Below are 12,425 nucleotides of genomic sequence, written 5' to 3' on the forward strand. Positions count from 1 at the left end.
CTGGAGGCTGAGGCAGGAGGATGATGAGTTCAAAGCCAGCCTCAGCAACAGGGAGGCCCTAAGCAACTCAGTGAGACCCTGTCTCTAAATAAAAAGCAAAACAGGGCTGGGGATGGGGCTCAGGGGTTGAGGGCCCCTGAGTTCAATCCTTGGTACCAAAAAAAAAGAGCCCAATGCCTGTGTTCTGTAGTCTGCCCCCTGGAAGATCCACGCATTGCCTGAGGATGTTCCCAAAAGCAATTCTTGCTCTGCAAAAAACTGAAGAACTAAAATCACTAGTTCATATTAATTGAAGAAAAGTCTCGATTCCAAACTTTCCAGAGAAGATTTGGCTTTATTATTTTTAATTGCACTATCCTTTCATAAGTAAGCTAATCAAATATTGAAAACATAAATCTTAAATGGCTTCAGTGAATTAACAAGGAGAATTGTAATTATTTTCTTAGTTATGTTCATGAATAGTTAAATAACAGTTGGAGTAAATGTTTTCCTGGTAAATAAGATAGGCAATCTAATTCAGCCATTAGGATAAACTAGGTTCTCAGGAAATTATTTCACCAAAAGTAAGTGGAATAATTACTCATGAGAATTTGCTAGGCGCCGGGCACAGTGATGCATGCCTGTAATCCCAGTGGCTGGGGAGGCTGAGGCAGGAGGATCACAAATTCGAGGCCACTTTCAGCAACTCAGTGAGACCTTGTCTTAAAATAAAATTTATTAAAAGATGCCTGGGGATGTGACTCAGCAGCTGAGTTCAGTCCTTAGTACCCACCCCCCCAAAAAAAAACCTTTTTTAAAGGGATAGACTGACAGTCCTGGCTTCCCCCATTCAGTATAGTAGCCACTGGCCATGTGCGGCTGTTTGAATTTGTTAAAATTATTTAAAATCAGATGGGATCAAGAATTTGATTCATCACTTCCTCCTGAGTCACATTTCAGGTGCCCACAGCCCCATGTGGCCAGAGGCTGACCTGTCTGGAGGCCCAGGCTCCCAGCGTGTGGTCAGGGCAGGAAGCCCCTTGCACAGCCCTGCCCTGACACGGATCTGCTCCAGCCTGCTGCAGGGAGCTGGTCCAGACCTGGAAGAGCTTGGCTGCAGGTGGCCTCTCCGGCGGCCCACGTGGCCTTGCTCTTTGCGAATTTCTGAGTAGGAGCTGAATCTCCGGCCCATGCCTTGCTGCTCCTGGAACTGAGCCCCAGTGAAGGCCAGATGTTCTTGGGAAGCCGCGTGAACTTGGTTTTCCGTGGCTAGCGGGGTTTTCAGCCCCAGGAGGTGCTTTTTAAAGCTGTTCTCACTGAGCATTGTTGCAGAAGACGCAGGTAAAGTTTGGGGGGCTGCTGTCTGTGGTTCCCACCAGTGGGAGCTCCACTTGCCCAGCTCCCCCTGCCGTGGCTGCAGTCAGAGCCCCCTGACCTCAGAGACTCTGGCCACTGTCACTAGGCTTTGTAATGCTGCATTTGATTTTTAGGTGAGTGTCCGTGTGTCGTTTGATGTAGGAGAGGGTTTGTGTTTTTAGAAGTCCCTTATCGGCAAGCAAGGAGACTCAGCCAGTGGGTGTAGCGGCTGTGCTGTTCCTGACCCGTCATTAGCCCACTGACCTTGACCTCCCGTGGGGGTAGCTGTGCACTCAGGCCCCCGTGTGCTGCCGCGGCTCTGGGAACCCTGCACACCCGGGACGCGCATGCGTTGATCGGCCTCTAGCCGGGCGCAGGGTTTGGGGAACGCAGGTTGGTGTAATCGCACAGGTTGTCGCTTAGCGATTGGGGAGTTCGACTCTCTGTTGCGGTATTGTGTGCCATCGAGGTTCCTTCACGTATGATTATTCAGAATCACTGTCTTTGATTTTTCGAAAGCCATTCTCCAAGCAAGCTGTGGAACACGTACAGAGTCATCTGTCCAGGAAGCAAGTGACAGCGACACTCTTTCAGGTAAGATAGAACTGCTTCAAGGTAAAGGCACTGGATCCGCTTAGCAGTTGGGCTTGGTGACGTCGCCTTGGCGTGTGTGCCTGCGTCTGCTAGAGGAGAGCCTGCGAGACCCTGTCCTCCTGGGCCCCATGGGCTTAGTGTCGCTTGCCTTTTCATTGAGGTGGGTGCCTCCACCCACCGGCGGGGTGCACTTCCTGGAAAAAAAATCCCATTCTAGGAATCTACCCAGATAAGACACTGGAGAAGAAAACTCTTCCATGTTTGATATTTTGAGACTGGGATGGACAGGGACTTCACAAGATATGTCCTGATGGTCAGGGTGTCCGTCCTCGCAGTCATCCCCCTCCTGATTAATAGGATTTGCTTTCAAGAATCAAGGGGGAATCTTGGTCACCCCAGAGTCACACCTGAGGATGTCCTTTCCCTTAGCCACTCATAACACACCACACAGCTCCATGTTAGATGAGCAGGTTAGGGAACTGGTCCCCCTCTAGGCCTGGGTGTCACCGCTGTGGGGATGGAGCGGCCCCTCCTCCCCAGAGCCTGGGCGTCCTGTGTGTCCTACAGAGGTGGCAGGTGGTTTGCAAAAACAGTCCAGTTCTCAAGTGTATAATGTATTTTTATATTTCTATGAATTATAATAAATGAAAGAAGTGATGATTTTCATAAATGAAAATATTTTTTCCTTTTCTTGGATGTTTCAGTTACAATGAGGTAACTTGATGTTTGATTTGTCACCCTTTGATAGGATTTATTCATTCAAAATGAAGTTGATTATTCTACAGAGAAAACATTAATGTGGCCCTTAGAGCATGCAGACAGTAACAAATTGGGTGTCCTCCTTCAGTCAAAATAATTAGACGTCCCTTTCACAAAAGGTAGGCGCTGTGTGCACGCGCCAGGGGGTCCAAGCTCAGGTTCTGGAACTGGTGAGTGGGCTGGGTTTCGGCCCCAGGTCTGCAACCACCTGCTCCTGTTTCCCCGTCTGTGAGGGGAGGTGGCCAGGCTGTCTCTCAGGGGTCTTGAAGATTCTGGGAAAGGTCACTTTTCCCCTGGGCCTGCCCACAATTCCCCCCAAATGCCAGCTAGGACCAGGTCCTGCGGCATCTGCCCCGTAGGTCTGTGTGTCTGCTCTGTGCCGTCTCCGAGGCGGTTCCTGTCAGAGTCTCAGTCTTCAGACGACTCTGCCGCAGACAGCTCTGTAGTCCCGAGGTGGGGGCTCCGCTGTGCCTTCCCACAGAGCCTGTCATCGGTCCCCGTAACCCCTGAAACACCTGAACCTGCCTAATTCACGAAGAAAAAGAAGTTGGTTTAACTTGGTGGTTAGATTAGAGGCCAGAAATCCAAGACCGGACACCCCGTCAGCAGCCCCTGGTGGCCCTCATGGCTGTGTCTCACCAGACGTGTGGCATCACGGCAGGGAGGGGTGCAGGAGGGAGAGAGCACAGGGCAGGACAGGAGGGGAGGGGGGCTGCTTCCCATGGCACCTCTCGGGGGAACTGACCAGAGCCCCCCAGAACTGCCTGAGTGCCCCCAGAGGGCAGTGCCTGTGACCTTGCCTGCCCAGGTCCATCGATTTCCCATCCCACATGGAGGACCAGGTTCCAGCCAGTGACCCCTGGGGACACTCTCAAGCCGTGGCCTAGCCACAGCACCGGGCTTTTCATCCAGGTTTTACCTTTTCCTGTGGCACAAACCGTGTTGGAGCCAGCTTGTCCAGGTGAGATAGGAAGGTCACCTGGGTTCCTTTGATACCCGCAGGGACACTCATTTACAAGCTTTTCTTCAGCCTGTCTTTTTTACAACACTTTACTAATTTGTTGGATTCACTAAAAACGGACGAGTGTTCTGGTGAAGCTGATGTGACAGGTGGCGTTCCCATTCCACAGGTAAAGGGGACATTGCATTCATTCAATCGTGTCGATCAGAGCGTGGCGGTGGAGCGTAGACAAAGGTGACATTTGGGCATCCCGTTTACAGATGTGCACCCGCCCATCATGTGCGTGGAAGTTCACGTTACACAAAAATGTTCCGAAAGTCATTTCAAAATGCTTTTTATCAAGTTCCCTTTGTCCATGAAAATGACTGTAGAGATGAGTGTCACAGAGGAATGTTGGGTGGCAGCAGCCGGGAGGGGTCCTGGCTGGTGTTCATGCGTCTGAGACGTGCCAGGCCCCGTGCTCTTGGCAAGGGTCTTGGTTTTACTCAGTTCTCACGGTGGCCTCGCAAAGCAGAGGTGACTCACCTTCCCCAGATGCCCGGAGCTGAGGACCAGGGAGTCGCGCAGTTGCTGGCAGCTGGACAAGGCTCCTGCCCCGCTGCCCGGCTGTCCGGCGGCCCCTTCTGCAGCAGGGTGGTGGCTTTCACAGGGTTGATGGAAAGGGTGGGAAGTTGGTGGAATAAGAAAGCAGAGTGCCAACTGGCCAGTGTTCCTGTGACTAGAAGCCCGCGGTGGCTGGAGTGTCCCAGCTCTGGGTCCTGCTCTGTCTGGGAGCCTCTGGGGCCTCCTGGGACTTGAAGGGCTCAGCTGAGATGGAGGTCGCACGTAGACGTGTCCCTGGGGGCTTTCGGTGCTGGAAAGGACTCAGAGATGCTTCACCGAGGAGAACACAGTCCGTGTGGTTTCAGGGGTCAGTCTGAGAACAGCGGTGGCCCGTCCTCGCCCGCGTCCCCTGCCCAGCACAGCCTCCCATGTCAGCGCAGGGGGGCTCCCTGGAGAGCTCGGGGCTGGCAGCCAGGCCGGCCCGCCACGGTGGCTCTCCTACCCCGCGGAGGCATGCGGCCATGCGCTCCCTGTCTCTGCTCAGCCTCCAGGGCGCTCTGGGAAGACCCGGGCAGTGCTGAGTCTTGTCTTGGTCCACAGGTTCAGGTGTCAAGATTCCCCCAAAGACCTAGCTGACTCTTTTGAACTGTGAAGGGGGCCCTTGGTCATTTCTTGTTCCTGAGACTTGAAGTTCATCCACGAAACAGAAAAGTCTGTGCTGTTTATTTCACAGTGTGCCAAGGGCACAGGATTGGAGTAGATCACAGCTGTCCCAGCCCTGGCTGTCACCCTGCTCAGCCATGAACTTGCTGGAGGCCTTGGGAATGCACCCCCCACCCCCCGTCCTGGAGCCTCCGACAGCCAGAGGGGCGGGTTGGTTCTCCCTCCTGGTTCCCTTTAGCTCTGTCATTCCGAGGGGTCGAAAGCCCATCGCTAACACAACCGGATGAGGTCACTGAACTCTGTGGCTCTGTTCGCTCTGAGCTGTGACGACTCAGTGTTCAAGCAGATTACAGAAGCATTCTGCAAGACGTGCTACGTAACTCACAGGCCCGTCCAAAATGACCCCGTCGTTCAAAAGTTATCAGGAATTTCAAGATGGCGACAGAGGAACATCAGCCACCACCAAACTCTTCTAAGTGACGTCCACCCAGCTAGTCCCTGTCACTTAGGAAGGGTCCGCTGCTGGCCACGCGCCACACGAGGCAGTAGGGACACAGGGGCCAAGTTGCAGGCCTGCCCTGTCCTGGTGGGCTCCGGGGGAGCTGCTGTGGTATAAGCCGTGCTGTCTGTGTGTCCGTCCTGGACGAGCAGCACCCCGGGAGTGCGCCCTGGGGCCTGGCCCTGTCTGGGGCTCACTGTCTGCCTCTGGTCCATTCCCATTCACAGTGTGGCATTTCTTCTCCGTCCTTTCCAGCCTTACATAGAAGAGATCTGCGAAAGTCTTCGAGGAGACATTTTTCAAAAATTTCTGGAAAGGTATGAAACTTTATGTATATATAGGAATCCAGTATCGTAAGGGCGCTACTCTACTCTGTCTGTGCTGTCCTTAAATGTGTGAGACGCGGCTGGGCCATGCTCAGTGGCAGAGCGTGTGCAAGGCCCTGGGTTCCATCCCCAGCACTGCAAAAAAAGATTTTTTTTTAAATGTGTTAATTCATTCATCCAACAGGTGTTTGTTGCTGTGACCGATGTGCCAGGCTGTTCGTCTGTTTCTTCAGTATTTTATACCCTAATTAGGAGGTGTGTGTAGCTACACGTCCCTTTGAGTTTCAGGTCTTTAGCTGCAACATATCCTGAACTTTAAATAGAGCAGGGGACCTCGGGTTTAAAACTGTCCTCTCAGGCATCCTTGCTAATGCAAGTGTGCCTGTAGCTTACTGGGTTGATTTGTTGGGTTCTGGAGACGCACCCCAGAATGAGGCGTACCCCCAGTGGGGCGTGCCTGGGCTTGATTCTCTTCAGGGCTAGGTGATGGGGTTTGTGATCCTGTACATCGTTGGCATCCCCGGAAGATGGGTCCCTTTGAGGGGTCCCAGCTCTTGAGTGCAAGCTGTAGCGTGTGTGTGTCATAGAATTCTGGAGTTTGTCCTAAGAATGTGCGTCTCCTCCGCCTTTCCAGCCCCCTCCCAGCCAGCTGCAGTGTTTTGAGCAGGCCTCTGTGAAAACGTGCTCTTGGCATTGGACTTTCTAAAACCGAACCTGCATTCACACTGACCGCCCTTCCCTCCGTAAGCCCGGCTAGTTTCCACGCAGTGGCCATGACGATGGTGTCTCACGGCGGGAGCCGCCGTGCAGCTGCTCAGAAATCGCTCCCTGAGAACAAGGGCTACTTCCTTACAGTCTTCTTCTCCCCACCCTCGGAGAACTAAAGCAATTTAAAAACATAGCTGTGTTGTGAGTCCACTGGGGTTTGGAGATAATTTGCCCGGAGTAGAGTCGTTCTTCCAAACGAGGGCCCTCCTCTGAGTAGCAGCAGAAACTTGACCAGGACGCAGCCCAGGGAAACCGCAGGCCTGGGGCGCATCCGGCTGGGTGGCCGCCTCGTCCCGCCATCTCCACAGCAGGTGCTTCTGAGAGCGCCCTTTTCCTCCTGTTGGATCAGCCTTGCTCTGATGTGACCCCGGGAAGCAGGGAAAGTCTGGGAAGGTCATTAAGTGGCAGGAGGCTTCTCCCTGGTGACTTGTCACTCAGCCTGGTGACCGACCCTTCCCTCCCAGGCTGACATACATGGTCTGGTCCTTTTCCCGCCCAGTTGGCCCTTTGGTTGAAGCTGCGGGGAGTGTCACCGAGCAGGCACACTGCATGTCTGGAAGCGCTTATAGTCTGATGTAAATAAGTCATTTTTGAAGTCGTTTTATTAATCCATACACCTTTTAGTTCTATTTCTGTTAGTGAATTCTCAAATTAAAAAAAAAAAAAAAATCCACATCAGGTCCTGAGTTTGAAGTTTGGGTTTTGAAGAGCACCTGCCCTCTAAGAATGCGGTGACGTGTCCTTGGGCCCATTGGTCAAGGTGATTTCCCACCTCTGTGGGGTGGTGGGCAAGAGGGAGCCCTTAGCCCAGGGCCTGTGTCTGCCTCCTCCTGAGGAGGGCGGGTGGGGAGACCAAGGGCCTGGATCTGAGGAGGCCAGTCCCTTCTGGTGGAGGCCCCCACCCTAGCTGCACCAGGCACTTCTGGGTCTTTGACCTTGGCCTTCCCGAGACACTTTGGGGGCATCTGCAAGGACTTGGCTGGCTGAGGCCATGACGTGTCCTTCTGCCCCAGGGACTCATTAGGAATAATGAGTGCTTAGGTCTCGCTGCTGGAGCGAGCTGAGCCTGGACACCCAGGGGCCACCTGCACCCACCAAAGAGGCGCGTTCACAGTAGGTCCTGCCGAGTGGGCAAGACGTGCGCTTCTCTCTTCCTGGTGGGCCAGGCCTCCGAGGCAAGTTCCAGAAGGTGTCAGACCACCCTCCCCAGCTCTGATCTCCAGTATTTGTGAGAAGAGGGGGACAGGCCCATCAGACTGAGGGAGTTTACGTGCCCGCTGTGGGTCCCTCGGTTTGGGGGACGCCCAGACAGGGCTGTGCCCTATGCACACACAGTGCTCTAAGGGGCAGCTTGGATGCCTCATGCTGATCCACCGCTTCATAGAGATGTTGGAAGGGTCAGAGAACATTCTGAAGGGTCACCTTATATTTGCTGACACAAGTTGCCACGGGATGGCAAAGAATTCTTTTTTTTTTTTTTTAATATTTTTTCTAGTTGTGGATGGACCCAAGATGTTTATTTTATCTGTTTATTTCTATGTGGTGCCGGGAATCGAACCCAGTGCCTCACACATGCCAGGCTAGTGCTCTGCCCCTGAGCTTCAGCCCCAGCCTGCAAGGAATTCTTCTGGTTTTGATTTTTAGTGTGGATATTACTATCAGGTTGTTACCATATTCCTGAAGGATCCTCACTGCTAAAGGCCTATCCAGGCAGTCCCAAGGGACCGAGCTCCTGGCTGTCTGACACGTTCTCCTGAGAGGACGCTGGGGCCTGCACTTGTACTTCAGAAGGACTTCTCCGTCTCCCGCTCCTCCCTCTTCTCCTTTTTGCTCTATTGAGCCTAAGAGATGAGACCCAGCCCTCTCCAGAGCACTCTCTGCCTGCAGGAAGCCAGCCCAGCGGTCATTTCTCTCCTGTCCTTACTGATTTATTTGTGAATTTATCTCCTCATTTTTGCTGTGCTGGGGATGGAACCAGGGCCTCATGCCTGCGGGGCAAGCGCTCCACCACTGAGCCACTCGCGCCCCTTGCACAATCAGCGACTGGCAGACACCTTCCAGACACGTGGCTGCCTGCTAGGAAAAGCAATCTGGGGGCGCCATTGTGGGGTGGCAGTGGGGTGGCGCTCTTCCTCCTTCCTGGGTGAAGACACTGGCCGGGCAGCTGACGGTAGTCGTGGGAGCATCTCAGGGCCCTGGGCTGAGGGCCCCCTTCTCTTCGTACCTCTGGGAGCCAAACTGAGTTTGGAGGAAGATGCTCTGGGGCCCGTGGGTCTGGGCTCCGATATGGCTCTGCCCACTCTCAGGTGTGACCTTGGCCACTGGGTCCTGGGCGGCCTTGGTCTTCCCAGCTGGGAAATGGGGGGGCCTGGAAAGGAGGGAGGTGAGTAGGCCCAGCCCACAGGAACCTGTGCTCAGGTGTTTGTTGCTCTTAAAATTATTTAATTTTTTGTGTCATTCAGAGGCTCATTGTCCAGTAAGGTAGCAGCTAGCCACGTACAGCTACTGGGCACTTGAAGGGTGGTTGGTCTAAATTAAAATGCAAAAGACTCACCAGCCACTGAAGGTGCAGTGTGCAAACAAGAATGTGGAGGAGCCCATGAGCAGTGGCCTGTTGATTCCATGTTGGAGTGGTAATGTCCTGATGCCCTGGGTTATATCAATTATTAAAATTGAATTGCACAGGGCTGGGATATAGCTCAGTTGGTAGAGTGCTTCCCTCGCAGGCACAAGGCCCTGGGTTCAATCCCCAGCACCACAAAAAAGAAAAAATAGAAAATCCTACATGTGGCTCATGTTATCTTCCTGTTGGAGAGTGCTGTTCCAATAAAAATCCCATCATAGTCTGCGATGATTGAAGGAGAGACGTGGAGTCTTTTATTTTAATTGTGAACTAAAGCCATGAATGGCAGTGAAGGCTTTGTGGAAAAAAGAAAGCAACTGTTGAAGAAAACTTGCACTGGGTGGGATTGTGCATGCCTGTAATTCCAGTGACTTGGGAGGCTGAGGCAGGAGGATCACTAGTTGGAGGCCAGTCTCAGCAACTTACTGAGGCCCTGGCTCAAAATAAAAAATAAAGAAGGCTGGGCATGTGGCTCAGGGTTAAGCCCCTAAGTTCAATCCCTAGTACCCCCCTACACACACAAAAAAAAAAAAACTTGTGCTATTTCAGAAGTTAACCAAATAGTGCCGTTCTAGTGCATCTTACGACATTGTGCTATAAATCCAATTGTTTTGATATTTAATTTTTCAGTAATAATTTTTATATTCTCTTCCAGCGACAAATTCACTAGATTTTGTCAGTGGAAAAACGTAGAATTAAATATTCATGTGAGTATCATCTTTTTCTTTTTTCCTTCTTTAAATAAAAACCCTGCCCTGGCTTCCCCCCCTCCCGTGAGAAAATACTTCCTTCTGGGCCCTGCTCCCAAGGGGTCGCTGCCTGACCAGATGCTGTCCTGCAGCTCGGCTGACCAGATGCTGCCCTGCACTCCCGGGGGGTGTGGAAAGGCCGCCCCCCCACCCGCTGCAGGGAGCCTCTCTCATATTCATGGAAGAATGTGCTTATTTACGCAAGAAAGGATTTTTTTTAGGCAGTAATTGACCCTTTGACAAAAATAGTAGTAAAACTCGGACCTCCTGCCTAAGGCGGCTGCCATCTTCCTGTCCCTCTCCCTTCTTGGGGCTCCCTTCCCTTCTCTCATTATGGGATGCAAGACTAAAAGGTGGGCCTGCGCACAGGCGGTGACGTCATTGCAGATGCAGGCTTCCTCTTGCGGTCACCGCGGAGGAGGGACGTGGTCTGGGCACAGGCCCTCCTGGCCCCCCACCCGGGGTCTCCTAGCTCTCCGCGCAGTGGGTCCAGGTGGCCTCTCATGTCACCTCCACGGTGCAGGGCCTTCAAGCCCCTCAGGTTCTCTCATCCGTGGGCCGTCGAACGGGGCCAAGGAGTGGACTGGATTTTTTTCTTTTTTTTTTTAAGATTTTTCCTTGGACAGCGCAGTGGAAGCGGGATTTTTTTGTTGTTTTGTTTTTGTAGCTTCCCCTTTACGTCCTGTTCCCTGGCAGGATTTAAAAAGCAAGAAGTGACACACATTTCGCACAGCCCCTGCTCCCCGGCTGACCTGGGGACCCTGGCGGGACGCGGGTGTGACATCCCGAGGGCTGGGGGGACCCTCAGGGACCCTGAATTGGCCAGGATTCTTAAGTGCGCGGGTTGCCTGTGCCCTCAGTCCCTCACCCAGAGCGCAGGATGCTCTTTCTGCTCTCGCGCTTGGCCGCCGCTGAGGCTCCTGCAGTGGGGACGCCTGTGACAGGGACTGTGCTGGGCCATGAGGAGCCTGTGTGAGCCTGGGGCTGGCCAGCCCCGCAGGAGCCCCTCGCTTCCCTGAGGGGACCCACAGCAGCTCGTGGCCCCTGCTCTGAACACAGGTGTCCCTCCTGCCACCGCGGCTCAGCGCCCTTGGGCGTTCCCCGGGCTCCGGCTCCAGGGTGGGAGGTTCCACTAGGATGGCCACACGCGGGTCAGTGTGCTGCCCTCTGAGGCCGCCCACAGCGGCCTCTTCCCTCTGGCCTCCAGTGGGAGCCTGCTGCTCCTCGGAGGTGGCCTGGAGCAGTCGGGGACAGTCTCACCCTGTGCACTGCATCCTTCAGCTTAGGGACCACCGCGGAGGGCAGGGGCTCCCGCATTAGACCCCGACTTACGTTTACCCATCTCACCTTGTCACCCTGTGCTCCGACTTCACAGTTGACCATGAACGACTTCAGTGTACATAGGATCATCGGCCGGGGAGGATTTGGGGAAGTGTACGGATGCAGGAAAGCGGACACTGGAAAAATGTAAGCCTTCCGTCTCCCCATATCTCACCAGAACTATTTTTTTTTTTTTGGCACAGAAAAAATGAATTTATTTATTTATTTATTTTTATTATCGATTTTATTTTTTTTTAAATACACAACAGCGGAATGCATTACGATTCTTATTACACACATAGAGCACAAGTTTTCATATCTTTGTATAAAGTAGGTTCACGCCAATTCATGTCTTTATAGGTGTACTTGTTTTTTTTTTTTTGCATTACAATTCTTATTACACACATATACCATAATTATTCATATCTCTGTTTGTATATAAAGTAGGTTGATTTTATATATTTTTTATATTTTAAATTGGGTGTCTTCATAATGTACGTTGGATAATGATGTTAATCACATTCCACCATCATTGCTAATCCCCTGCCTCCCCCCTTTCCCTCCCTCCCCTCTGCTCTATCCATGTTCCCCTTCCCTACCCCACTATGAGTCAGCCTCCTTATATCAGAGAAAACATTTGGAATTTGTTTTTTGGGGGATTGGATCACTTCACTTAGCATTATCTTTTCCAACTCCATCCATTTACCTGCAAATGCCAGGATTTTATTCTCTTTTATTGCTGAGTAATATTCCATTGTGTATGTATGCCACATTTTTTTTATCCACTCATCCACTGAAGGGCATCTAGGATGGCTCCACAGTTCAGCTATTGTGAATTGTGCTGCTATAAACATTAATGTGGCTATGTCCCTGTAGTATGCTGTTTTTAAGTCCTTTGGGTAGAGACTGAGGAGAGGGCTAGCTACGTCAAATGGGGTTCCTTTCCCAGATTTCCAAGGAATCTCCATACTGCTTTCCATATTGGCTGCACCACTTTGCAGTCTCCCCAGCAGTGTATGAGTGTGCCTTTTCCCCACATCCTCACCAACACTTATTGTTGTTGGTCTCCATAATAGCTGCCATTCTGACTGGAGTGAGATGGTATCTTAGAGTAGTTTTGATTTGCATTTCTCTAATTACTAGAGATGTTGAGCATTTTTTCATATATTTGTTGATTGATTGTACATCATCTTCTGAGAAGTGTCTGTTCAGGTCCTTGGCCCATTTATTGATTGGGTTATTTGTTTTTTTGGTGCTGAGCTTTCTGAGTTCTTTATATGCCCCA

The 12,425-nt window shown here is 52.0% G+C and overlaps 1 protein-coding gene across 4 annotated transcripts in view; it reads left to right on the top strand.

Annotated features, from left to right (window-relative positions):
• Window positions 1-12,425, top strand: part of Grk3 (G protein-coupled receptor kinase 3) — a 117,816-nt gene that overhangs the window by 65,913 nt on the left and 39,478 nt on the right. For all 4 annotated transcript variants that reach the window (XM_076837120.2, XM_076837131.2, XM_076837128.2 and 1 more), the window contains 4 exons: window positions 1,855-1,929; window positions 5,610-5,671; window positions 9,727-9,778; window positions 11,196-11,287. In XM_076837120.2, coding sequence (XP_076693235.2) covers window positions 1,855-1,929; window positions 5,610-5,671; window positions 9,727-9,778; window positions 11,196-11,287 — 281 coding nt within the window. The remainder of the gene's footprint in view (window positions 1-1,854; window positions 1,930-5,609; window positions 5,672-9,726; window positions 9,779-11,195; window positions 11,288-12,425) is intronic.

Source organism: Callospermophilus lateralis, chromosome 1 (assembly GCF_048772815.1).
Source record: "Callospermophilus lateralis isolate mCalLat2 chromosome 1, mCalLat2.hap1, whole genome shotgun sequence".
Lineage (NCBI taxonomy): Eukaryota > Metazoa > Chordata > Mammalia > Rodentia > Sciuridae > Callospermophilus > Callospermophilus lateralis.